At 47.1% G+C, this 27217-nt stretch overlaps 1 protein-coding gene across 2 annotated transcripts in view; it reads right to left on the bottom strand.

Moving 5' to 3' along the window:
* Positions 1-2651: 2651 nt before the first annotated feature.
* Positions 2652-27217, bottom strand: part of WBP1L (WW domain binding protein 1 like) — a 56301-nt gene continuing 31735 nt past the window's right edge. Inside the window, exons 2-4 of one of the 2 annotated variants that reach the window (XM_007470416.1) lie at positions 13444-13546; positions 4807-4968; positions 2652-3468 (exon numbers count right to left, since the gene is read on the bottom strand). In XM_007470416.1, coding sequence (XP_007470478.1) covers positions 2732-3468; positions 4807-4968; positions 13444-13546 — 1002 coding nt within the window. In that variant the 3' untranslated portion in view covers positions 2652-2731. The remainder of the gene's footprint in view (positions 3469-4806; positions 4969-13443; positions 13547-27217) is intronic. The other variant, XM_007470417.1, reaches the window with a different exon arrangement.

Raw genomic sequence — 27217 nt, 5'->3', positions numbered from 1 at the left:
ATCTTCCGACTGTAGCACCAAACCCTCGACCAACCCCTTTCTTCTCGTTCCCCTGGAACACCAGACTCCCTCAAATCTCCCCCGCCCCCTCACGAGTCCTTCAGCTCCCTACTTCCGTCTTTCGTCACGCAGGGCAGCCTCGTGTAGCAGGGGCCAGACTGTGACGCTGGACTCAAGCCCAGCTCCACCCGTTGCGTTTTCTTCTTCTCGTGCCTTTTGGGTTGGATGCTGCAGTGAACCCAGCAGTAAACACGTGGACCAGTTCCCCACTCTGACTGGAGAAGGAATCCTGAGAGGGCCAGAATCCATCCCTTCGACCAGTTAACTCAAGCAGGGTTCATTTTGGTAAAACTTGATCTCCTTTGAGACACTTCAGTGAGTTGTTTGAGACAAAAAGAAAAAACAAAAAACAAAAGGTGGTAGGAAAGGCATCTGAGGGCTGTGGCACACTTCTGCCCACTCTCGCCACACATCGGCCATGCGCTGGACCTCAGCACAGGGAGGTAAGCCCTACGGCACTGTGGTGGCCGCCAAACCCTCCTGGCAATTCTGGGCAGGGCTGACGTCTGGGCCACAGCCAGTCCGAGCTTGACACTGAAGATCGAGTCCAGCTTCTGTCTGAGGTTCCACCCTGGCCTTCTGTCCCGATTGGTTGTGGACACCCCCGGGGGCTGAGGCCGAGGGCCAGGAGCAGCCGAGGGAGGCAGACAGGCTCAGAGCACGTTTCCGTTTACAGGGAGCAGAACACAGGCCTCTGAGTGTCCACGGAGCAATGTGCAAATTGCAGTGATGGGTAGAGTAAAACCTCTACTTGGAGCACAGCATCTCTGGCAAACGTGGGGACTGCCGCCAACGGCGCTGCTGAGTACACCCAAGTGCACAGTCAGACATTTGCTCAGTAAACAGTAAATGCGTAAAATAAATTACCTTGAGAGGGCTGCGCCTGCTCCAAACGTGTGGGTAACGTGAGCAGAGTGGCTGCCGTTCAAAGTATATTCACAGGAAAACAGGGCTGGGGGCTCACACACAACGGACAGACACACACAGGTTATCCAAAAAGTCACTGTATACAGACTGCACTTTGTTCAACATGGATTTTGGTTTTGTGGACTCCAAACTCAGACACTCGTTCACCTCACAGCCTTGGATTTGTCTATTTTGTGTGTGTGTGTGTGTGTGTGTGTGTGTGTGTGTGTATATATACACACACACACACATACACATATATACGTGTGTATTCATATATATACATATATATACCTTCCTTTCTTACCATAACATCAATGCCTAGTCTGAATGTCATCGTTCAAGAGTGGGGGAAGAACCAAACTCTTCATATGAACAGGGCTGGACAGGGAATGTTAGTTTCAGCAGTTTGCTTTCTCCATTCAGATTATTCCTATCAAAGCTCAACTGGTAATTTGAAGCCAAACTACAATAATAAGGATCCTGTGGTCCTTCAGGATGGCTGCCTTCGCCCTCCTACCTGGGCCACTTAGACACTTGACATAGGCTACAAAATTAGTTACCCCACTCAAGGCGGGGCAGAGCACGGAAAGGGCACGAAGACCACAGAAAACCAAGGCATTTTTTCCAAATGGTCAGTTTGAAAAAACAAACAAACAAAACAACTTTACTCAGAATCAAGAGAAAATACTGTGAGAGAGTCAGGCTGCGGGACCGCCCCTTCTCAGGTCCCACAGCCTCCTCATTTGTTCATAGAGAACAGTGAGACGTGAAGGCCGGCAGACGTGTACTTGGGATGGGGGAGGGTACTGATCACCTGTGGGCACAGATCAAAAGGGCAGAGATGCGGAAAGCTGCACCTCTATCCACTGCCACAGCGCAGGGCCTTCTGCTCACCCGCAGAAGTTCCAGAGATAGCCCCCACCCAAGCTTGCACACAAAACATCTCCTGGCTCAACTGCAGCCAGGACTCTTTGAAGGGCAAGTTGGGAAAAAGCCACAAATTTTCCTTTTCCAAAACAGAATTCTTGCCTGCCCACTGGTCAAGTTCTTATTTTCAGCTCACTTCTGTTGTTGTTTTTTTTTTAAAGAAAAAAAACCAAAGAGAAGGCAGGTGTAATCTTCCACACTTGAACCAGTCCGCGGCCAGCCAGGACCTGCTGGGAAGGGGCCCCTCCAGGATGCATCGTGCCACCTCGATCTCGTCATCACCTGGAATTTGAGAGCACAAGCCCTTTACCAAGCCGCCACGCAACCGCCGGTCAGCTCTCATCGTCCCACAGGAGGAGCCCAATTCCGGCTCCGGAGACACTGGCAGTGAGGGGCGACAATCCCCGGACCACTGGGGCTTCACCCAGGGCTGAGACCTGCCACCTCTCTCAGACTGAGACGCGGCGAGGTTCTCATCAACTCACATCAGAACATGAATCCACTCCATCACCAAGAGTCACCTCAGGGCACAGTCTCATCCCCTCCTAGGGGGCTTCTGAAACGCACATCTCTCTGACCCAAGCAGGTAGTGACACGTGACTTGAAGAGAGGTAAAGGGGGACAGGGTGGGGTATGAGGAATGAGTCACAGGACAACTTCTCGGCCCTCCGTGACACTGTATCTATGGGGGGCGAGGCACCCACACCCCAAACTGTACCTGGAGATGCAGGAAAAGGGGGGGGGGGGAAGGGAACACAGTCACTTAATGCTTCGCTCATGGTTCTCCCCTACCCTGGTTGTGTCACCAAGTTCTCGGGCGCAGGCAGGGCCTGCTCTAGCTTGGGGAGCTGCTACTCTGGGAGTTTGGGGAGTCCTGCTCGTTGATGGTGTTCAGCAGCAGGCAGGCAGGCAGCCGCGGCAGGTGAGGGTGCCCGGGCTCCTGGGCCTGCTCCTCAGAGGGCTGGCAGAGCCCTTCCTCCTCGTCGCCAGGGGGCCGCACGTGGCAGCTGTCACAGAAGTCCAGGGGCCCATCCAGAGCATCGTCGATGAGCGCGTTGAACTCTTTGAGGTCGTCATCATGGTGGCCCCGGTTGCACACACACACCTCGATGCCAGAGTCACCTGTGAAGCGGCGACGTCTGCCGGGCGTCTTGTCTTTGCTGTCAGGGAGGGCACCGCCCTGCTCGGAGCTGTATTCTTTCAGCAGCTCCTCCTTACATTCGGAATCCTTGTCCAGGAAGGCCCCAGGGTCCACCTCCCCCAGGCCGGCCACAGAGCCACTGGGCTCCAACCCGGGGGCTTTGGTGGCTGCTGGGTCTGCTGGCACGTCGGAGGGCTCAGGGTCAGCGATGCTCGGGGGTCGCGTGCTGCTTCTGCTGGGCCCGGACAAGGGGCTGCTCTGAGCCCCCTGAGAGCCCCTGGTGGGGTCGGCGCCCGGGGGGCTGCCGCCTGTAGGGCCACACTGTGCAGGCAGCTGCTGCTGGAGCTGGAAGGCACTGTATGGTGGGGGAGGAGTTGGAGGTCGGTTCACCACTTCCTCATAAGGAGGTAGTAAATAGTTTGGCAAAAACCCTAAAATGGGGAGGTAGGGAGGAGAAATTACTGCACTGGCAATTGTTCTAGGACGCACTGCAGGCTCACACTAAGCATATGTCTCGTCCCACCCCCAGCACACCCACCGAGGGACAGCTACAGCTCTCAGGTGCAGGCGGGGCACAGGGCTGAGAACGACTTTGCAGAGAAAGCGGGCCAGATTGGGAGTGACAGATTGTAGCTTCTGCAAATCTGAGAGCCCCTAAAGCTGCTTCACAGGCAAGGACTTCTGCGTGTCTGGAGTTAAGGCAGAGGGTTCAGCAAATGTGGTGAATGGCCAAGAGAGTTCTGCCTGGAAGGGACCTGTTTTCCACATGCACGCAAGTCTCATGTTTCTAGCTCAGACTGCGTCCTCCATCTGCATCCCATAGGCCTCAGGGTCAGGGACCCTAAGTTAAGACTTTCCAGATGTGTATCATGAAGAGAGCCTTTTTCTGGGAGGCTGGAAAACTGTGTTGCCTCTCACCCTAGTGTGGCAGGAGGTGGTCTGGAAATACACACCAAACCTCATCCTGATTCGCATCGAGAGCGGGTGGCTTACCAGTAAAGGGTGAGGGGCCTGTCATCAAGGCTTGTTAAGAACATGCCAGGGGAGTTATCTTTTGCTTTGAGGCACAGATGATCTAATTATAACAGTCCGAATTCATAACTACTTTAGTCTGTAGAACACACAGCAGAATGGCTTTGGACAGGCTGCACTTCTGGGCCTCCACCGACCACTCGAGAGATCAGTGTAAGGAACCCCAGGGAGGGGCTTCCCTGGCGGTCCAGTGGTTAGGACTTGGCATCCTCACTGACAAGGGCCCGGGTTCAACCCCTGGTCAGGGAACTAAGATCCCACAGCATGGCAAAAAAAAAAAAAAAAAAGGAACCCCAGGGAAGTCAGGTGAGTGTACCCTTCAGTGAGTCACTGAGTTTCTTGGTTCTCAGGAAGTCCCAATGCTACCCCCCAGCGCTGCCCCTTTTGTAGCAGCCTGCTAAGGCATATCACGTGGCAGGAAGCAAAATGGGGGGATTTCAGGCCACTGACCTCTAAATCTCAATTCATTCATATAATATACCATAAAACCACCTGCCTAAAAAAATCTGCCTAAACTAAAGGGGCAGAGATGTAGTCAGAACCCAGCCTGTGTGGACGGGAACGGCCCAGTGGCTGCCAGGGGCTGCATCCACGGCGCTGGCTCCTCGGCGCTAAAGGTGCGCACCCCCTTGTTCCCACACTTGTGAGACCCTGCTCTGTGCGGGACAAGGAAGCCAATACCCTGTGCCCACAGTCTATGTGTCCCGGGCGCTGAGGGTGGGGTTTCGTGTACGTACTGAAATAAAATGGCAGCGCTGAGTAATTGTGGGCTTCCCGGTAGGCGATCAGGTTGATTTCATGTTGCCGCTGTTGGGCCTGAAGGCGGTGCTTGGCTCGGCGGTGGTGGCACACGCAGCAGCAGCTCAGGATGATGATGATGGTCCACACGAGCCAGAACCCTGGGGGCAGGGAGGCGAGACAGAGAGGAGTGGGCACACCATGAATGCCAGCTGGAGGGGCTGCTCTCAGCACAAGGAAGCCCAGGGACACTGCGCACCTGGTCGAAGCTGGCACTGTTGGCTCTTGCCTGGTGAAGTTACATTTAGAACCTGTGATCAATTTTCATGTGAGTGAAAGACACGTGGGGCGGAAGAGGGCAGAAATGTAAGAATGGTGACCGAAAAAGAGGTCACTCACTCCGGGGCGCCTCCAGGGCTCCTGGGGGAAGGGAAGAATGCCAAGGCATCTGTGCAGCACTGCTGGTCCTCCCATATTTTAGGTTTGGGGGGCATTAAGTATGCTTACCTTTTAGGACAATGTGCCCTTCCTATCTTAAGAGATGTCTGAGAAAATGCTTCAGCCTCTCTTGGTGCCCACCTCCCCACTCCAGCCCTGCTCAGGCCCACAAGGACGGCTCCCAGGCTCCCCACCAAGAGTGAAGAGCCCCTCAGAATCCCCACATCTCAGCAGATGAGTGGTTGCCGGGGGCCTCGGAGGGGCTACCTGATAAAATTTTTTTCTCTACCATGTTGCCTCCGTCATACAAGAGTCACTGAAGTTAGAGGTGGAAAAATTCTAATTTCCTCAGGCCCATTTCTTCCCTGGAGAGTGTAAACAACTTCCTCTGCTCTTGCCATGAGCTGGTACAATTCCATCTCCCACCATCACAAACAATCCACTCCCACCTCGCTTTGGCCTGCAGCTGCATTAGACTCGGGACCATCAGCAGCCTCCCCTTCTTCCTCCTTGGCTCCAGAGAGCGGTAAAGGAGCAGGGGAGAAGCCTACCGCCCTCTTCCCCAGGCAGATTGTTTCTTCTCATTCCCCACTGTGTTCTCTTGGATCATACTCAGAGAACCCTGGCAAACTGCAGTATAAGACTCCCTCTCCAATCTTCACATGTATACAGAAAAGGCTTCTAATTTTTTTTTTTAATGAATGAGCAATTTTGCTTTAAAAAACAGAGAGAGAGAGAGAGAGAGAGAGAGAGGGAAAAAAAGACTGGAAGGAAAAAATAGTGACATTTTAAGTCGTGGGATTATGAGAAGAAATTTTAATTTTCTTCTCCCAATTATTTTTCTTCTTTCAAATTATAAAACTGGAAACAAAGTTAAAACTTAAAAATATCTGTAACTAATTTTATTTTTGCTGGCTTTAAAAAAATTAACATATTTCTGAGTAGGTTTTAAAATTCCTCTGGGAATGTCTTCATACAATGAAATGATATGAATCATTAAAAAATTATTCACAGAATACTATATTTGACATATAAAGATGTTTCTAATATTAAATGAAAAATTACAAAACAGCATAAAGTATGACCCCAATTTTTGCTTAAGAAAAAAGTATATATAAATGTCCAGAGGGATGATCAGGAAGGTAGTCATGAGGTTATTCCTGGACAACACAGGACAGTAGGTTTTCTGGTACCAGCTCTTGTTTTTGGCTTATTGCCGATAAGATGAACATGTACTTCTTTGAAATAAAAAGAATATTTTTTCTCAATAAAAAAATAATCTGGGGCTTCCCTGGTGGCACAGTGCTTGAGAGTCCGCCTGCCGATTCAGGGGACACGGGTTCGTGCCCCGGTCCGGGAAGATCCCACGTGCCGCGGAGCGGCTGGGCCCGTGAGCCATGGCCGCTGAGCCTGCACGTCCGGAGCCTGTGCTCCGCAACGGGAGAGGGCGCAACAGTGAGAGGCCCGCGTACCGCAAAAATAATAATAATAATAATAATAATAATCATAATCTGAGGAATAATTTTAAGGTGAGTTTTTATTAAATGAGAATAGATTATATTATTTTTCATTTCTCTATTCCTGAAGGACTTCAAGTTTTTCCCATTACAAACATTATGTATATTTTTTATTGTCTGCTTTGTAATTATAAATTTGTGTTTAGAAGTGTTAAGTATTTCTACATCTCTTGTCAGAATGAGTTAATTTCATTAAAAAAAAAAAAAAAGGCTTCCTCTCCCAGCAAACAGATTTGTAAATGAATAAACCCCTGATTTTTTTTCCTGTTTGTACCAGAACACAATATTCTGAAAGATCCCACTGACATTTAGGGTGTGGCCTCTAGCAACACCCAGTGTGTTTCCTTCTGTCCCCCAGGGGTGTCTGGGCTGAATCTCCCCACAGAGCCACCCCTATGGGGTAAGGCAGGATAGCAGTACAGACTTCCAGCCCTGGCAGGCTGGCAACACCACTGTGTAACACCTTTGTGTTTTCAGCACATGTGGGTGTTCAACTGAACCTTCTGCTGAGGTCTAGCAACGGGACAGCAGGTGGAGGACAATGGGCAGAGAATCTCTTCCCCATTTCCCATCAGCAGACAGAAAAACCCCAATCCTAACCAGAGTTCATAAATGTAAGTTGAAGTCAGAAGTCTCCCTTGTGGTCCTTCCCGGAGTCGCTGCTGACATTTGCTTAACTTAACTTGCACTTCTCTCCTTCCAGTGCTCGCCAACTGGAGACTGGACACTGTAAGAGGAGCCCTCAGGGAATGGTTTTGAGGCCAGAAAGGAGCTCTGGGAGTGAACTGGCTTCCCGCTGCAGTCCTGTAACATCTCCTCCAGTCCCTACGATCTGTTCGGCTCCCAGCCTCCTGGGGTGGGGTCACACCCGAAGGAAGCGGCACAAATAAGCACAATGCATTCTGCTGAAGAGCCTGGCTCCAAGCGTATTTTAGAGTCAAGTCAAAAGATTCTGGGCTAACCACTTTTTTATACTACCCAGCATCATCTCACAATCCTTTATACTTCTGTGTTACTTTATAATTTTCAAAGTACATTCTCCCATGAGATAATCAGCACCAAACTCTACAATTTTTTACCTCCCAAGTCATTTTTTCAATTGTTTCTTACCTAAAGGTAAATTAACTTTTAACCTTAATGCTGCAATATATATGATCTAAGGCAAAACTTCTCAGCTATATTATGACGGGCGTTAAAAAAAAAAAATTTATTTATTTATTTATTTATTGCTGCGTTGGGTCTTCGTTGCTGCATGTGGGCTTTCTTTTTAGTTGCAGCAAGCAGGGGCTACTCTTCGCTGCGGTGCGCGGGCTTCTCATTGCGGTGGCTTCTCTTGTTGTGGGGCACAGTCTCTAGGCGGGCAGGCTTTAGTAGCTGTGGCACATGGGCTCAGTAGTTGTGGCTCGCGGGCTCTACAGCGCAGGCTCAGTAGCTGTGGCACTCGGGCTTAGCTGCTCTGCAGCATGTGGGATCTTCCCAGACCAGGGCTCGAACCCGTGTTTCCTTTTAATAAGAAAAATCTCAGGCATTGGTTTTTATGTTGGCCAAATATTTCTGGTTCTCCCCCTTCCTGGCATGTGGGTAGGCTTGAACTTCCTGGTGCCCTTATGATTGTGACACTTTGGGGCAGCTTCTAACTAATAAATTGAGATTGGAAGTGACAGATGTCACTTAGAGGCCAGAACATTTCTTGCTGATGTGAGACCCTCTGTTAGTCTCCCTTCTGCCGTGGCAAGCCGTAACATTCCAGATAGAGACTTCAGGGTCAGTCTGGCGCCAGGGGATAAAGAAGTAGGAACAAAGCTCTCATCCAACCTGTGATGGACATATAGTGTGAGTAATAAACTGTTGTTTTAGGGCCACTAGCAGTTTGGACTTATTACTGAGTATAACCTCTCGCCTATCCTGACTGATGCAGTATCTTTATAGGTTTTTCTGGGGGAAAGGATTTAAAATGTTCATCAGATTCTTAAGAGAATCCTTATTCCAGAAAAAGCCTGAGTTCTATTGAACTAGAAATATAATAGAAAAAGAGGTCTTTTTTTTTTTTTAAGGAAAAATGAGGCAGGGCAGAAAGAGGCTGGGGGAAGAAATGAGACAAGTAGAAGGCATGCCCTTGGCAGAGTTACCCCAGTTATATTGAACAGCACCAGAAAACTCTTATGTTTACTGAAATTCCATCAGTTGCTTCTGTTCATGTGGTATCATGGGTAGAAAAACTCTCCCTACCACGTACCACTTATATGACATGATATAAAATCTCGAGCTGAGTTTTGCATTTCTAATATAGTATCACAAAGTGATAGTGTGGATCAAAACTAGGAGAAAACTAACTTGGGAGCAGAAGGGGCCTAGTGGGGTAATGAGGCATTAGCACAGGTCCAGAAAAGGCCCCTAAGGACTGGTCCAACTTGACGGAGTTAATGTGGGAAGACAGAAGGCATTCTTGGTTTGACCCTCACAAAACGGGTGCTATTGGCAGCTATTCTCGTCAAAGCCATGTCCCATCAGCTTTAAAAGGGGGACCGTCCAGACTGGTACCTATGGAGTTGTACAAACTTTTGATCTTTTCACTAGATTTCACAAACAAGGAGGAAAGTTTTAAAAAGGAAAACCTACTGAAAGAGCCACACAGAGAAAGACAGAAGCATGCCCTTCTCCCCAAACATACACCTACCCACAGATTACATTCCCCACTGACCTTTGAAAGCTGTGACCTCATGGTGGGACGCGTTTGTCATGCTAAGCAAAGTGGAAAACATGTTTTTAAAAACAATCACTGAGTCACGTGCCCCAGAGCTCACTATAAACTTGGGAAAACACCACTCCCCAACTGGCAGGAAATTCCTCATTAGGAAGCCAAAGTATACTGTCAACTAGCTCTCCTTCTACCCCACAGGATGGTGGGTGACCTCCCTGGCCCCTGATAGCTCTTAGCAGGAGCTCCTGACACTGCCGCTGTGGAAAAAGGACTGAATTTGGAAAATGAAGACTTTAGAGGACTTGCAACTTCATCGGAAAGACTGGACAAGTTTCATTTCCTAGCTTTGTGACCTTGATCATTTTGTCTTTACTTCCCTCATCTGTAAAATGGAGAGAATAATGGTTTCTACCTACTTGGTCATTGTGAGGATAACAGAGTTAGTATCTGTATGCAGAGTACTCAAGCGTGCACGTTCGAGACCTTTCACGACCTGGGCCCACCACCCTTCCAGCCTGGCACTGAAGAGTTCAGGAAGGGGGTAGTTTTGTGTGAGGCACACTGACCCCACTACTCAGCTGCAACCAACTGACTGGCTACTTAACCCCCCTCTGGTCCTGAGAAACGGGATATGTGTATCTGGCAGTGTTGTATTTGGGGCGGGCTGAGCTGACGTGTGTGAAGACCCTAATGAGTGCCAGGCACACAGCAGAGTTCTATGCACGTCAGCACCCTCATCTCCCCTGGGCGAGCCCCAAAGCCCAGCCCCATGGCCACAGGGGAAAGGTTAATGAGATGCATGCTCTCTTCCTTCCCGTGAGGCCTTGACCTATGGTGTTTGGTATTCCTCGGCCTGGGAAGTCATTCTACCCTTCCCCATGTGCTTAAATCCTATCCACGCTTTAAGGCCTACCTCAAATGCCACCTCCTCCATGCAGCCTGCCTGAATCCTGTCCAGCTAAAGCAAACTCTCCTGGCACATACATTGCAGTCCTTGCACATACACTCCACTGTCTACTTTGCATTACTAGTGAGGCACATTGTCTTATCTCCTCTCTCTGCCCAGAGACTCCCTTCTTGATGGCAAGGATTCTGTCTCCCCACACGCTCTAACACAGAAGAGGCCACAGCACCCAGTAGGAACTTGTTAGAATTGCAAATTCTCAGGTCCACCTCAGACCTATTGAATCAAAAACTCTGGGACTGGGGCCCAGAAATCCGTGCTTTAATAAGCCCTCCAGGAAATGCAGATGCTTGCCAAAGTCTGAAACCACTGGAATAAGAGTTTGCTGAATAGATGATTGAATGATGACTGAAAGTACAAGTGCCATGAAAATGCATGGGATGATAATAATAATAACGGCCAGGTTCTTATAGCCTCAGCCACGGCAGTGGTAAACAGGACCCTCACTTCTAGACTGATGCAGACCCAGGAATGACCCCTGGCTTAACAAGAGACTGAAAAGACACGGGAGTTAGGGCCCTGGCTGAAGCTTAAGGTCTGTGTGTGCTTGTGTGTCTGTGTAAAGTGGGCTCTGTGTGTGTATGTGTGTGGGTGAGACAGTCCTCAGCACACAGGAAAATTCAGCTAAGTGGTGGTATGAGGGTTGGCAGAAATGGCATTTGTTTTTCCGTGAGGCCTTCCCTGTAGGCAACTATGGTTAAAGAGGTACTTTGACAAAAACCCTGCCAAGGATTTCCTGGCTGAGATGTTTTTCCTTCCAAAGGAAAGAGACGAAAAGAATAATGCAAAGCCCATTACTTTCACATTTCAGGCAAAGTTCAGAGGCAGTTAGAGGGAACAGGGTTCAAAGCGCAAAAGGCACAGTTCTGATGAGAACTGAAAGGGCTCATTCCTACGCTCAACCTCCCTCCTCTGCACATCAGGCCGAGGCCAGGCCCCTAAGAAGGAGGAAAACCAAAGAATTCCAAGAGGGGCGGAACACTCACTGGGCATCTTCTGACCAAAAGGCCGTTTCTGGGCACAGACAAGAGGAAGTTTGGCTTTTACAGTCTCCGTCGCCCCAGAGCTTGGAAAGCATGGGCCAACTGGTACAGGGGTGAGTCCTTCCTCCCCGTCCAGACTCTGGTCTCCATCTGACCTTCTCCTTTCCCCGGCTGACCGCAACTGGAGAGGTGATGAGCCACTGTGCAGCTCTTCCCCTGGCTTTCCTCAGGTCCTCGGGATGAAGTGCCTGGTTCCCAGACTGCCTGCCACCCTGCCACCTGGGTCTCCCTGTCCCAGCTGCCCCACCCCCAGCCCTGGCTTTGGTGACCCAATTCTGGTGGCTACTGAGTCTGCTCTGCCAACAGCCCAGGAGGCTCTGTCAATCTGAGATGGGGGCCATCAGCAACTCCATTCTTTCCGCAACTGATGCCGCCTGGGCCAGGCCCCAGAAAAACAAGCTGCAGCTCTGTGGCTTTTTGGCAGCCCAGCTTCAACTTTTGTTTTAACAAGGGGTGGGAGGGAGAATTTGAGCCCTGTGGTTATCTGCATTTTGAAACATTTAAACACAGACTGTCCACCTGCCTGGCACTTTGTGTTTCTCTAGTGAGTCCCTCAGCCCCACCCCTTCTAAAATAGCACCAACAACTCCAGGCCTGCCTTTGCTGCTGCTTATGTAATACTTGCAGGACTGGTGGGGACATCTTGAACCCTGTTCTCTCCTTGGGGAGGAGTCTGCCCTTAACTACCCCTGAGCCCGTCCTCAAAAGGAAAGGACAAGAGTGAGGAGAGGTCCTGTTTGTAGGACCCACTCCCACTGGCTACAAGATCCATTTGCATTTAGAGGGAGAGGCTTCCCAGCCAATAGTCTAATTTCCTTTGCATTTCAAACAATAGCCCTTCTAGCTGCTTTCTGACCATATCACTGATGTGGGGGGAATGGGGAGATCAGAAAGGAGAAGGGGAAAAAGGGAAGAGATGGTGGTGATGGTAAGGGCATGGTTGACCAGCAAGCACAAAGTTTGTTTCCAAATGGAGGGAGTGATGGGGGCTTAGAATTCTCTGCGGAAACAGTCTACCGTTTCCTCTAGCAACAGACAGTTATGAGAACCACTGCATGCTGGTCACCTGGCAACTCTCTGCCCTTAGGACCCTCCCATCCTCCCCTTCTTTGTCCAGCATCCTACAGAGTCTCGTCTGAGTTCCAAGAAGATGAGAGTACAAAGGGCTTTAGTGACCTCTCCAAGCCTGGGTCACTCCCTAAAGACCACGGCAATGTCACCACCCTTGTGCAACTCTGGAAGGTGCGAGCAGTCCTGGCTGCCACCAAGCAGTGGCAAGACGAGGATTGTATCCACATGGCACTGAGCTGACAGTAACAGGTTAGGTAGACTGGCGAAGCCTCCAGACACTTCAGTTTGTGATCTGGGGAAGGAAGAAAAGGGGCTGAACCTATAGACTCCTTCTCTCCAGGAGGGCTCTGTCGGCAAGGACCTAGGAAAAGATTATCCCTTTGAGAGGGACCCTCAGAAACAGAGGCAGCTCCTTGATGATCTCTGGGGAATTCTGGAAGCCCTGGTGCTTCTTACAAGGAAACGGCATTACAGCCATCCACAGAGAGCAGCCCAGCATTCACAGCAGCTTGGCTGCTGCAAACCTCTCTTTGCAAAGATGACGAGCCTGGGCACCTGGGCTGGCCCATGAGAGGACGTAAGCTGTTGTCACTGCTCAGCACACCCTGGAGAGGGCATCAAAGAGAACCCCATTCAGGAGATTCTGCAGCAGACCTGCTAACCACGGCTTCTTGAGAAGGCTCAGGACCACATTCTCTAGTCTTTAGCGCCTCATGGTGTCCGAAGAGCACCAGAGCTCTCTTCCTCTACAGAGATCGCTTTTAGGACCTGGAAGCAGATTCTGCTCACCAACACTGCCACCAAGAGAATAAGAAAAGGGCTGACCAGCCTATGGTTTCCCAATGAGCAGAGGCAGTAACCGAGACCCTGGGATGCCAAGACATCCCCAGGCAAGGACTTACACCAGAGTTCATAGTAGTAGTTGCAGCACTGAGACTGTCCACAGCAGTGTCCTGTGTCACAGATGTAGCTTTGATTGTTGGTACCCACGCAGGTTTCCTTATCCTAAAAGAAATAAAAAAACACTGTAACATATTAAATTATAGCTTTTAAACTCTACTTTTCTTCTCATCCTCCTCTTACTGATCGCCTGCCCACCTTCCACCAAAACGGTTCGTACCAATGTTTATTGAAAGAAAAGAAAGAGAGAGAGAGAGAGAGAGAGAGATAGAGAGAAAGAAACAGAGAAGAAAGGAAGAAACAGAGAGAGAAAGGAAGGGAGGGAGGGAGGGAGAGAGAGAGAGAGAGAGAAAGAAACAGAGAGAGAAAGGAAGGGAGGGAGGGAGGGAGAGAGAGAGAGAGAGAGAAAGAAACAGAGAGAGAAAGGAAGGGAGGGAGGGAGGGAGAGAGAGAGAGAGAGAGAAAGAAACAGAGAGAGAAAGGAAGGGAGGGAGGGAGGGAGAGAGAGAGAGAGAGAGAAAGAAACAGAGAGAGAAAGGAAGGGAGGGAGGGAGGGAGAGAGAGAGAGAGAGAGAAAGAAACAGAGAGAGAAAGGAAGGGAGGGAGGGAGGGAGAGAGAGAGAGAGAGAGAAAGAAACAGAGAGAGAAAGGAAGGGAGGGAGGGAGGGAGAGAGAGAGAGAGAGAAAGAACCACACAACAACAGCAGGTTTAAGAAAACTAATATGGTTTACTAAAGGGGGAAGAGGATGCGGTACACAGAGCCAACCAGTAAAGAGCAGAGTTCTCCTCCTTTGCTTTCTTTACATCTAAGCAGAAACGCTCCACGTTCTGGTCCTAAACTCAGCCAGTAAGAAGGTGGTGACTCTCCTGTAATAGGCTGTATATTTTAAATAAATCCGGTTATCTCTGTGAAAGTTCCCAGAATAATGAAGGCAGCACGTATTCTAGGATTGGCATCTGGTCAGTCAGTCCATCTTCCCTTCAAAACACATATCTCCAAGGTTAATTACAGTGTGATTCAAAAGAAGGCTAAAAATCTTGCTACTAAAATTCTTTCAATCTTAAGAAAAGGGGTGACTTGCTCAGGTGACCTAGTCCGATTTCAATTTGCTAGATCTTTTTTTGCTTACCAAATGATCTCTTAATAATCTTGACTGGATCTAGGATTCACACTGTCCCTTGTCAGGGACAGCTACAGAAAGGGCACCGCTGAGTAACCATCTAGCATTTTGCCAAATTCTATTCACAGCACTGGTGGATGGGGATGGAGGTGGAAAGGTTTTTTTACATTTCGTAGTTAAGATATGAAATACCCTACCGGCTGACCTAAACTTCAGCCTCAAATGTCCTCTGGGTCACAATGCATATGATGAGACCTAGATCTGGCTTTCAACATTTCTTTGTTCTACAGAAGTAACACATGCAGTGACTGGACACGGTCTTTGTGCCAAGCACCAGGTTGGGTACGAGGGATACAACGATGAATAAGAAATTGTCCCTAACCTCAAGAGGCACAGAGCTAGGAAGGGAAAAAACCCTGCTCAGCAAAGAAACTAAAACCACAGTATTATATGTGCTGCTACTCAGGCTGACCCTGCCCACAGTGTACATCCGGGCGGACGTCTGCCAGTGGAAACTCAAGTCACAGGGTCAGTTCCTGTTCTCTGGGTCTTGCTTTATACTACGCTGTCTGTTTGGCCAAGGGTACAAACAAAGCACTCCAGTGACTGTCCACAGGGCTAGAGGCTGGGCACCTGAAGCCATAAGGACAAAAGAAAGGGCACGGCTACAACCCAGATCCCTGGCTCAGTGTGTATTTCCACCACATCCTCAGGTGTTTCCTGGTCTTTAAGAGTCTTATACCCTGGTATAAAGGGGTTTAGGAAGAAGGAAATATGGGAAAGGCATTTGTCGACTCTGACAATGAGGGTTTCACGATAGTATTACAAACAGAGTTCTTCCTATCTTTGCCTTCCTGTGTCCGCCATAAGTAAAATGGCACACCTAGCAGGTGGCTGTCCAGTGGGATGTCTCCTCTGATGCCTGACGCATGTGGAGAAAGCAGATCTGTGTTCGTTGCTTTTGCTAGAACACACCCTCTCCCTCTTGACTTCAGAGCAAAACACTGCTTTCCTGAGAACATCAAAAAGTTTCCCCCAAGTTTACCAGGCCCTGAAATGCCATTCTTCTGGCCTGGCTCACAAGAGCACAGTTCAAACTGTCCACATAGTTTCTAAAAGAGGCCGGGCTGCCTACACTCTGACACATGAAAGAATCCAGGGACACTTCTGCCTCAAGAAAATTCACCAGATGAGGTCCAGGCTCGGAACACAGGGCAGCCAACTGGTCCTCTGTGAGGCATGAAATGGAACGTGTCTGAAATCTAAACAAGTGGCATCCTCATGACCTACTGGTGTCAGCTTTTCTCTTGGCTCTCCCATCCCCCGAGGCAGGAAGCCCAGTGTAAACAGAACCCCACTCTTTTTCCCTGCTCTGCCTCCACTTTCCCAGGGACAGCAGACTGTGGCAGCATCATTTAACTCAGTTCCTCAAATACTTTTTTTTTTTTTTTTTTCTGTACGCGGGCCTCTCACTGCTGTGGCCTCTCCCGCTGCGGAGCACAGGCTCTGGACGCGCAGGCCCAGCGGCCATGGCTCACGGGCCCAACCGCTCCGTGGCATGTGGGATCCTCCCTGACCGGGGCATGAACCCGTGTCCCCTGCATCGGCAGGCAGACTCTCAACCACTGCGCCACCAGGGAAGCCCCTCAAATACTTTTTACCCAGTGTATCTCATCCCTTGCTTTCCTCCCCGCAAACAGAGTCCCCAAGTTGCCTGAGATGATCTTGGTTGGGAACTGTCATTTTCTGCTGCAGAAGGAAGGAAAGCAGGTAGGCAGTTAAAGAAGACAAGATGTGGGTTCATGGACCTTTAGCAAGGAAGACATGAAGGATTAAGAAGGTAGCAAGATGTGAGCGTCATGAGCTCCTCCAGAGAAAGAGACCTTCTGGTATGAAAGGAAAATCCAGAAGCCTTGTGTTTGGCTCTAGCTCCGCCATTACAGAGGAACGGCACTCTGGACAAGTTATTCAATGGCCCTAGAGCTGGTTAAGATGCTCACTCATGTCTCCTTAAACCCAAAGGGTTTATTAGCCTACCCACCTCCCATTCCCTTTGACAGAAGCCTCGAGCTCCTGTAACCTATGCCTCCTCTCAGTCAAAGCAAAGAACAGAGGTGTACAAATGTTGCTTGGTGCTCTTCCACCCTTCCCTGTATGAGGAAGTCACCCAGAGGACTTTCAAGGATCTCCAGGCAGCTCAAGATACAAATGGTAAAGATTCAGTCAGATCTGGGTTCAAAGCCCAGTTCTCACACTATGCTTATTACAGTGTAACTTGGGTAAATGACTTAACTTCTCTGAGCTCTCAATATCAACGTTATTCTATGAGCCATTATTGCTGGGCATGAAAGACCATTCAATAAACAGCACTCTGCATTCACTTAGAACTATTTCTCAGAAGAGTAAAGTTCACTGGCAAGACACAAGAAGAATAGAAAAAGGAACTAGAGAGAATGCAATGGCAAGTTCAAATATGAAAAATTCTCAGCACTCTTTATTAGCATGCTTTGCTTTTCTTCCAAGCATCTCCAAGCACTACACACATATTATATTGTTCAGGCCAAGTCTTGAAGAGTGGGAAGTTAATATCCCACCCCACCCCCCTTCTCAAGAGTGAGCGAGAGTTATATCATGCACTCCCTATGGGCAGGAGCTCTGTCTCCTTAATCCCCCTCCCCAACTCCAAGAATGAGCACAGTGCTTGGCACACAAAGGTTTGCTGAATGAAACAATGGCTATGCAGCCTCTGTGAAGGCAGAATGAGCTGGGGTGAATAATACGGCTAGTGTATACTGAGTACCTGCTATGTGCCAGGCACTGTTCTAAATGCCTTACAAGTCTTCCTTCATCTAAACTTGAAAGCACCACTATGAAGAGAGTAGTATAAGAGAACTGAGGTCAACAGAGGCTAAGTCCCTTGCTGGAGGCCACACAGCTAGGAAGCAGTCCAATCTAATTCATCTGACTCCAGAGCCTGAGCTTTTAACTATTAAGCTACAGCCTCCTTGGTTTAAGTTATACTTCTTCACTTGCTTTTTACACTTCAGATGCTTAAATAAATCCACTTAAAAGCCCCCAAACCAAACAAAATCAGAATTTTATCTTTGAGGGAAAAGATACGGGCCCTGCCCTTGTGGAGCTCTTTGGCTTTGGGAACATCATCTACTTGGCAGTGAGGAGGGGCAACATGCTTGGGCTTCCTCTCTTCTTTGTTTGAAAGGTCATTATTTTCACATACTGATTTTCTGAAAAGCAGAATGGTGTTTGTCCCATTGGGGAACACAGGGCCTTCTCTCCTTCCTTCAACATTTACTGAGTACCTACTCTGCACCAGCACTGAACTAGTGGTGGGGGACACAATGGGCACATAAAAGGCCAAAGCAGTCATGCTCTTTACCCTCATGGAGCTTAAAGTCTAATGAAAGATGATAAAGTAATCATACAGATAAAACTGTAGGAAGGAAAAATACGTGATTTGGTGAAAGCTTACAATAATTAAGAACTAGGAACTAGTCAAGGAGGTCCAGATAGCTGTGAGGAGGGTAAGCTTGAACTGAGATTGCCAGGATGGTTAGAAAGTTAGTAACTAGGGAAGAGGGAAGGGAAGAACATTCCAGGAAAAGGAAATGGTACAAGCAAAGCCCTTTAGCTAGGAAATGGCTGAACAAATAGGTAAGGAAGTCAGGTAAGCAGGGACAAGATGAGATTTGCATTTTAAAGATACTTTTTCCCAGGCAATGTTCTCATTTGCACAAACTCCTGGCCCAAATATGCTAGAAACGTAGACCTGTCATAAAGAAACTTTGGGTGAATAACACAAGCTCTTACGCTGAGGTCTTTCACCTCAGAATGACTGTGATGATGACCATCAAGATCCTCATTTGTTAAACGTGTGCCTTCAGCTCTGGTACTGCGGTGACCAGCTCCAAGAAACGGGGCACATATGGTTACCAAACAAAAAGCACAGGTGTGAAGAGGCAGGAAGCAAGACCAACACTGCCCTGGAAAGAACATTATTTACAGTGGAAGAGGATGAATAGTATGCCTTTTGCACATACGCAAAAAGTTACCTCATCTCTTTGGCGGCAGCATAAACTATGGGACTAACATCATTTTCCTTAAGAGATTCAATGTCTTAGAGTTGCTATTCTTACTGAGCCACTGTAAAGGTCAATTTAATCAGTGTAAGAACTTTCAAAGTGCCAGCATAAAAAGAGACACTGGGCAGTAATGGTTCCCCGGGCATGGTTTTAATTTGCCAATTTATGGGGCTGGAAAACCCTGCTAGCAACTGGCAACAGCACCTTCATGCCCTTAGGAAAGCGCTGAAGTTTTAAAGTTTAAAAGTGAAAAACAGGAAAACTGAAATCCTTCACAGGATGTTAAAGCACAGATGCTAAATCTCTTGGCTGCTGGATATGAATGAATTTGGAGCACCATCTCTGGCCTTCTCTACAGGGGAAAGGAATGGAAACATCCATTTCTACAAATCAAATAACAAATATGTATTGATACCCTTTCCCCACGTGCCAAGCACTGTGTTGGATGCTACAGCTACCAAATTGAGCAAGAGATTCTAGAGGAAAAGATCCTGCTTCTAGCAATGTAGCTGGGTAGGTAACTTTAAAAATATAGTAATATTCTTTGGGGACTCCCCTGGCGATCCAGAGGTTAAGACTTCGCCTTCTAATGCAGGGGGTGCAGATTCAATCCCTGGTTGGGGAGCTAAGATCCCACATGCCTCGTGGCCAAAAATCCAAAACGTAAAACAGAAGCAATATTATAACAAATTCAATAAAGAATTTATATATATAAATATTTATATTCTTTTAATTACACAGCTGAGCTTGCAATAAAGCAAAGAAGAGCCCTCGGACCAAAAATGTTGGGGGGGGATGGGGAACTACAGTGTTCAATGAGATCTGGCCTTCCCAGTTGCCATGGAAAGAAGAGCTGTTTGTTTTCTTGGGTCCACCTAAAACAGGGAATTGGAACTGAGTCCCAATATAAGGTGAAGACCCTCAAAGAGACAGAGCAGGCTAGAAAAAAATTAGCCCTTTGGTACACAGTGACAATAAGAAAGGTCTGAATTGAGAGGGAAAAATTATCTCTTCTAATAATCTGTAACCATAGGCTTTTCCACAAGCTAATTTGAGATCTGAATTGTGCTACTACATAGTCTAAGAATCCCCAAGCCAAAATTTTAACACAAAAAGTAATCCCAGGACTTGCCTGGTGGTGCAGTGGTTCAGAATCCACCTGCCAGTGCAGGGGACATGGGTTCAATCCCTGGTCCGGGAAGATTCCCACATGCCACAGAGCAACTAATCTGGTGTGCCGCAACTACTGAGCTTGCAGTCTAGAGCCCGTGAGCCACAACTACTGAGCCCTCATGCCACAACTACTGAAGCCCGTGTGCCTAGAGCCTGTGTTCCTCAACAACAGAAGCCACTGCAATGAGAAGCAAGCTCACCACAACAGAGGAGCTGAGTAGCCCCCACTCGCCACAACTAGAGAAAGGCCGTGAGCAGCAATGAAGACCCAATGCAGCCAAAAAAAAAAAAAAAAAAAGTAGTCCCAGAATGGGACATCTGGTAGAAGAAATGTAAAACTCTAAAGAGACCTACTCTCAATCAGGGCATGAAAGATGCCCACAGATAAAGCTCTGTTGAAGATGAGCTCACACAAAATATAAAAACTTATGTAAAAATAATCCATCACAAAAAAGATGTGGGAAATTCAACAAATAGGTGGATAAGACTCTCCACAAAAACTCAATAGAATGATCTGATAAACTGTAATACATATACATGTTTCAAATGATTAAAGCCAAAAAGAAAAACATGAGAAAAGGACATACTAAAAAAGAGACAGCGACCAAATGGATTTCAGGAAAAAATAAAACTTGTAGAAAAAATAGTTATTAAAATTAAAAACTCAACAGGTGGATTACACAGAGATTAGACCATGTTAAAGAGAGAATTAGTGAACTGGAAAGCAGATCTGAGAAAATCACCCAGCAACCAGCTTCCACCAATTAAGAGAAGACATAGAAATGGAAAATGAGAAATAAGAAGCTCAAGAAGGAAAGAGGAAAATGGAGGAGAGTCAATATTTAAAGAGATAACTGAAAAATTTCCAGAACTGATTAAAGATAGGGAATTTTCAGACAATAATAAACTCACACCTGGGCACACTGTTTGAAATTGGAGAACAATAAAGACAAAAAGATCTTAAATACATTCCAGTGGGCGAAGACTGAAAATTAACAAGTGAAATTAGAATTTAACATAGTAATAAGCTTCACAAGGATAATAAAACAGGATAATAGGACAAAAGGTTTTACATGGGACAGTCAGGAAAGGCCTCCTTGAGAGGGTCATGTCTGAGTTGTGCCCTGAATGATGAGAAGGAGACAGCAGACCTGTGGGAACAGTGTTCCAGGCAGAGGGAATGTCAAGTGTATTCAAAGACACCAATGCAGAAATGAACCTGGTGTGCTCTAGGAAAAGAAAGAAAGCTAGTGTGGCTGAGTACAGTGAATCTAAGAAAGAATAATGTGAAAGGAAGAACTGAGAATTCAGAACGAGGCCATACCTCATATGCCTTGTACAACAGGCAAGCAACTTTAACTCAGAATCAGCTATTTTTGTTCTATCCTAGACAGAATCTTTAAATTCTGAAAATGCAACACTTTCAGGTCCAGATCCTTAGAAAATGATTTGTAGGTGGTCATAAAATACACTCTTAAAAGTTTTGTGGATTTACCTCTATTTTTACAATAAGAAAGTTAAAGTCACTTTTCCCCTACTAACGGTTTTAAGGCTGTTTGAAGAGCTGCAGGAAGTAAGTATAATTGTTCAAGGGTACGCATTTTTGGGGGGCGCACTGGGTGGTATGCGAGATCTTAGTTCCCCAACCAGGGATCGAACCCATACCCCCCACAGTGGAAGTACGGAGTCTTGATCACTGGACTGCCATGGAAGTCCCAAGGGTACACATCTTGAAATGTGGGAGGACATTACAGAAGAGTTGGGGATGAAGGAAAGTAAACTGAGGCAGAGGGATGATTCCACAGGAGTCCTGGCCCATTGTTTTCTAGGTGTTATTCTAATCTCCCTTTCTTTGATGGTAGGGATTGTCACATTCTACTTTTGCATCCCTCCCAGTATATACTACACATGACAAATACTCCTTTAAGCTTTACTAGCTAAAGGAGCCCAGTTTCTTCCTTTCTGATAAAGGGCAAGCCCCTGCTAAGAAGTGAACCAAGATTCTGCTTTGTATGCAATCAGATACTAGGAAAGAATTTTTATGCTGTTTTGTTGAGTTCAATAATTTTCCGAAAGGACAAATAGTCTCGGCATGTTCCCCTAACCAAGCCAATAAATCCAGTCTGGTAAGATTCAGGCTCACCCCTCAGATTTGATAGTGTACTTTACCCCTTAAGGGCTCTAGGCTCCAGCTCCCTGGGCTCAGGAGCACCCAGTCTCCCATCCTCTAGCTGCAAAGTACTTTAAAGGGTAAAGCCAAAACCTGGAACTAGTGACACACTTGAGAAAAGCCTAGAACCAATGGGGGGAGCTGCTGCTTCAAGATTTGGCTGCAGTGTGTGCTGCTGAAGGGGAGTCCCTGGGACCCCTGCTATAGGAGGGACTTGGTCCCTTTACTTCAACCTGTGAGGGTCCCCTGGAACAATTCTCTCTGGGGACTCCAGAAGACTGACACTCTCTAAGAATCCGAGGAAGAGCAACACAGTGAATCAGAACAAATCAGGGCATCTCACAAATGAGTGAATTCGCCCTCAAGTGGCAATGAACACATTTAGACAACAAAGGCAACAAAACAGAGATGCATTTCCCGAAGTATGGTCCATAGGCCCCAAATCACCTGGGGTATTTGTTAAGAATGTAGATTGAGGGCATCCCTGGTGGCGCAGTGGTTGAGAGTCCGCCTGCCGATGCAGGGAACACGGGTTAGTGTCCCGGTCCGGGAAGATCCCACATGCCGCGGAGCGGCTAGGCCCGTGAGCCATGGCCGCTGAGCCTGCGCATCCGGAGCCTGTGCTCCGCAACGGGAGAGGCCACAACAGTGAGAGGCCCGCGTACCGCAAAAAAAAAAAAAAAAAAGAATGTAGATTAAGAACCTCTGGGGGCAGAGACTGAAGAATTGCAATTTAATACATACTCCCCTGGTTATGCTCACATATACTCAAATTTGAGAACCACTGCCCTAGATTTATAACAAACATACAATATAGGGAGGCTGGGAGGGAGATGCAAAAGGCAGGAGAAATGGGGATATACATATATGTATAGCTGATTCACTTTGTTATAAAGCAGAAACTAACATACCATTGTAAAGCAATTATACTCCAACAAAGATGTTAAAAAAAATACAATATACACAGTTCTTGCCCTCCAGAAGCGGAATAGTCTTATATTCTATTTCTATAATCTTGAACACACCCCAACAATTACCCTCAAGAATTGCCACTTAGAATCAAGGCACATAAAATTATTTATACTCTCTCTGCCTCATTCCATAAAAAAATACAAATAACAGATCATAAACTTAAATTTTTAAAAATGTGACACGTTAGTTATGTACGCTCCTATCCATACCAGTACTGCTACAGCCAAAGCTGCACTGCAACTGGATCCTCATTAAATAGCCCCCAAACAGAGCAGCCAGCAAAGAAATTAAAATCCATTTCCTGTGTTGCTATTAGGAACCTGAGTAACAAACTCAGAAAAAGCCACTTGATCGTGGTAGGAAAATCCCAGAGCAAAGATCGGAAGTTGCAACATATCCCATGGTTTTATTAAAGGCTACTTGTCGATGTCCCAGTGCATGCAGGCCTGCGGGATCTGGCCGGCTGCAGCAGCTCAGGACATTGGGTTATCCTGCCACTCTTTCACCCCTGGACACTTACAAGGAAAAACAGTTCTACCTTGAGGTATCGCGGCAATCCCTCATCACTGACTTCTTCTGCCACAGAATAAATGCACTGAGAAGTATGGCATCTTCAGCAAGGGATGGTGCAGGGAGCCAAGGGATAAAATAGCACTACCATGCAACAGAGCTGGTGGCACTCGAGTAGAGCAGGACGGCAATTCTGCTATTTTGTCTCCACAGTTGGTCATGAGGGCAAGTCCCTCCCTTCGCGTTAGCTTTATCACTGCTCCTACTGCTTGAGAGCAGGGATTGCAAACTGCTGGACCGTGGGCCACAATGGGCCCACTAATGAGTTCTATGCCCACACAGTACCTTTTTAAAATTTTTTTTACAACTTTTTAAAAAAATGGAATTAACTGTCAACATCTTTTTTTTTTTTTTTTAATTGCTTTTTGGCCACATTGGGTCTTTGTTGCTGCACGCAGGCTTTCTCTAGTTGTGTTGAGTGGGGGCTACTCTTCGTTGCGGTGCACGGGCTTCTCATTGTGGTGGCTTCTCTTGTTGCAGAGCACGGGCTCTAGGCGCGCGGGTTTCAGTAGTCGTGGTGCACGGGCTTAGTTGGTCCGCGGCATGTGGGATCTTCCGGGACCAGGGCTCAAACCCATGTCTCCTGCATTGGCAGGCGGATTCTTAACCACTGCGCCACCAGGGAAGTCCCAACTGTCAACATCTTAAAATGAGAAGGATTCATTGAGAAATTCGGATTTCCAGCTTCTGAAAATCCAGGGCCCACATTCCCTCGGGGCCCTATTAGGCAGGGCCACAGACGTATATGTGCTCTGGCTCCACCGCAGCCTCTCTGAAATCCCTCCTGGCCAGTAACCCCATCTGCTCGACTCAGGTGTGTCACTGCCTGGTCCCTGTGGGCATCTGATTAGCTCCTCCTGCTCTCAAGTTCAGTAATACTCTGTTCATCCCCTCACCCTGAGGTTAAGGCCCACTGCAGAAGGCCAAATATAAATGGCAGACATCTGAACTCTCTACACTGAGGCTCCAGCAACATCTTACACATGCCATATAAAATAGGTACCTAGACAAAAAGGAGGGCCCCTCTTCACTGGATGAGGAGAATACCTCTAGCCAATCAGGAAAACCTACGGCCACAACACTCAGGAAATGCGACAGAGAACCAAGTTCTGCCCAGTGCCTGTGTTTATCGAGCATTTAGCTAGGCATTTTTATCCATGTTATGTATTCCTCTCTTTTTACAGGAAACCAGGAAACTGAGGTTCAGAGTGATTACCCAGCTTGAACATGTTTTCTGGATCTAAAGCCTGAATTTTAGTGGAAAGAACAGGATGCTTAGGGGTTATCCTAACTTTCATGATAGATGCTGACAGGCACAAAAATGACAGATAAGGTATGGACTTTGCCTTTGAGGAACTCTGTAATTACTAAACTGTTAGGTTAAAAAAAAGTTTATGTCTCAGTTCTTGCTGCAGAAAACCTCCCTGAAATATTCAGGTTCATTCTGTGCCTTAATTAATAAGTATAGTCTAATCAACAGAATTCATTCTTTTTTTTTTTAACAATTTACAATGTGGCAAAGTCTCAGGGTCATAATTTGGAGCAATGATGGTATATACACAACACACACATATATCTAATCAGTTTATATAATACACATTTATATAGGACTCTCAAGCTTTTCAAACTTCAACAGCCAGCCTCACATTTGGGCCTGCCAGCCAGCACCCTACAAGAGATCAGAAGTGCTACCACCCTCATCTTACGGATAAAAAACTGACACTTAGCCTAAGGCTGCAGATGACAGAATCAGGACTGTCAAAACCCTGGTCTTCCGACTTTTGATTCAGTATTCTTTCTATGACTGGGTTCCAGCTCATCAAAGTCTTTGTTATATCCTGAAAATGGCTCTTGATCAAATAAAATAATCACTTCTTTGCCTAGAAAGAGGTACAGTTTTCAAAGGGATCTGAAATATTGAAGGTACAGATTAAGTTGCTGCTGTTGTGCTTTAAAAGAGATTCACCACAGTTTCACTGGAAGGTGAAGAACACGTGGGGTGTCTCAAGAGACCTTCCTCACCTTAAGCAAAGTTCTAAATTTAACCTCATTTTTTTTCTCAGCAGTTCCATCCCACTGCAGCAGGCTTTTGTTGGGAGCAAAAGAAATAATAACAGGACTTGTCTTGTGTGCTTGCCTGTCTAGAGACTAGTACCAGAGATTTATTGCCAGTAAAAAGTTCCACCCTGTTCAAGGAAACCATTTGCTTCTACCTCAACAAAGGGTTACATTAAAAATGGTCTCCCTGAGAACAGACACAAGATTTAAAAACATCTTCGGATCCAGACGCCCTCTCCAAAAGACTTGAATAACTTTAAAGAACTTTCTGAATTTTAAGACCTTACACCTTAGAATTAAAAGAGACGCCACATGATTTAGAAGAGGGGGAATTTAGTATCCCCCTTTTCTATATGTTATTGGAAATAGATTACAATAAACCCAGGCCACAGCAACAGGGACCAGGCTTGGAATATGGCCCATTATTAAAATAACTGTAGCCTAATTGTTCTTTAAGCTGTATAAAGTTATCTGAGCACTTCTGAGATCCTACCTTCTGGGGGGTGGTCATCCAGATTTTTCAGAGCAAGAGATAAAATGTCAGCTCCAGAAGGGCTTGATCTTATCTACTGGCCATAAAAAATTAACTTTATACCTGTCCTTGACAAGGCATAGTTCCTGCTGATTAGGGGCAACCAAGATGTCAAGATTCTAAATCTCTGGACAAAAAGTACCTATTGCTTAGAAAGCAGCAGGGAAAAGTACGCCCATTTCCCCTTTATTAAAACATGTCAGTCCACCCTTCCTGAGGCCTGTGGCTTGTGACTGCCTCCTGAGCAGAGTGCCAAGCACTAGGCAGCAGTAGTTTTCAGCCCAGAGTGTCTCCACCCTGGCACAACAGTCAGCCCTTGGTATCCACAGGGTCAATCCCAGGCCGGCTGAATCACAGATGCGGAACCCACAGATGCAGGAGGGCCAAGTGGACTTAGTCGAGACCTGAACATCCTCGGATTTTGCTATCCGTGGAGCCTGTGGAACCAAACCCCTGTGAATACTGAGGGACAACTGTATTGACATTTGGAGCCAGATTATTCTTTGTCATGGGGACTGTCCTGTGCTTTGTAGGATGTTTAGCAGCATCCCCGGCCTCTACTCACTAGATGCCAGTAGTAACACCCCACCCAACCCGCTAGATGTGACAATCAACAACGTCCAAACATTGTCAAATGTCCCCTGGGGAGAGAGGCAAAATTGCCTCCAGTTTCGAACCACCATTCCAGCCAAACTGAACCACACAACTTAGCGCAGAACTGTGTTCTACCCAGTCTTGTCACCTGACTGTCCCCTGGGCTCCCCAACCACTCTGTAAATTCACTGAGACAAGGATGAAGTCAATCTCATAAATGAACCTACCCTAGGAAAGGATCAGAAACGCAAAAACCTTCAGAAAGTACTAATCCTGGTGACTGATGGTCAAGTAACCCCAAAGGCTAGTCCTCCTGTAAGCTCCTTGTGACTCTTCACTACGCCCTACAAGCAGCAACATGAAGGGATCCTCCAAGAGTTAGGCCAGGGCCGTGGCAATGTGATGTCACATGATGACTGAGGGACCTACCAAAGGCTCTCTGGCCATGATAGGTTTACAGTAACCCAGCACAATCTGAGCCTGGC

Source organism: Lipotes vexillifer, unplaced genomic scaffold, assembly GCF_000442215.2.
Source record: "Lipotes vexillifer unplaced genomic scaffold, Lipotes_vexillifer_v1.1 scaffold916, whole genome shotgun sequence".
NCBI classification, from domain to species: domain Eukaryota; kingdom Metazoa; phylum Chordata; class Mammalia; order Artiodactyla; family Lipotidae; genus Lipotes; species Lipotes vexillifer.
Note: the sequence above shows the minus strand (reverse complement) of the source record. Positions and strands in the feature narration are given on the sequence as shown.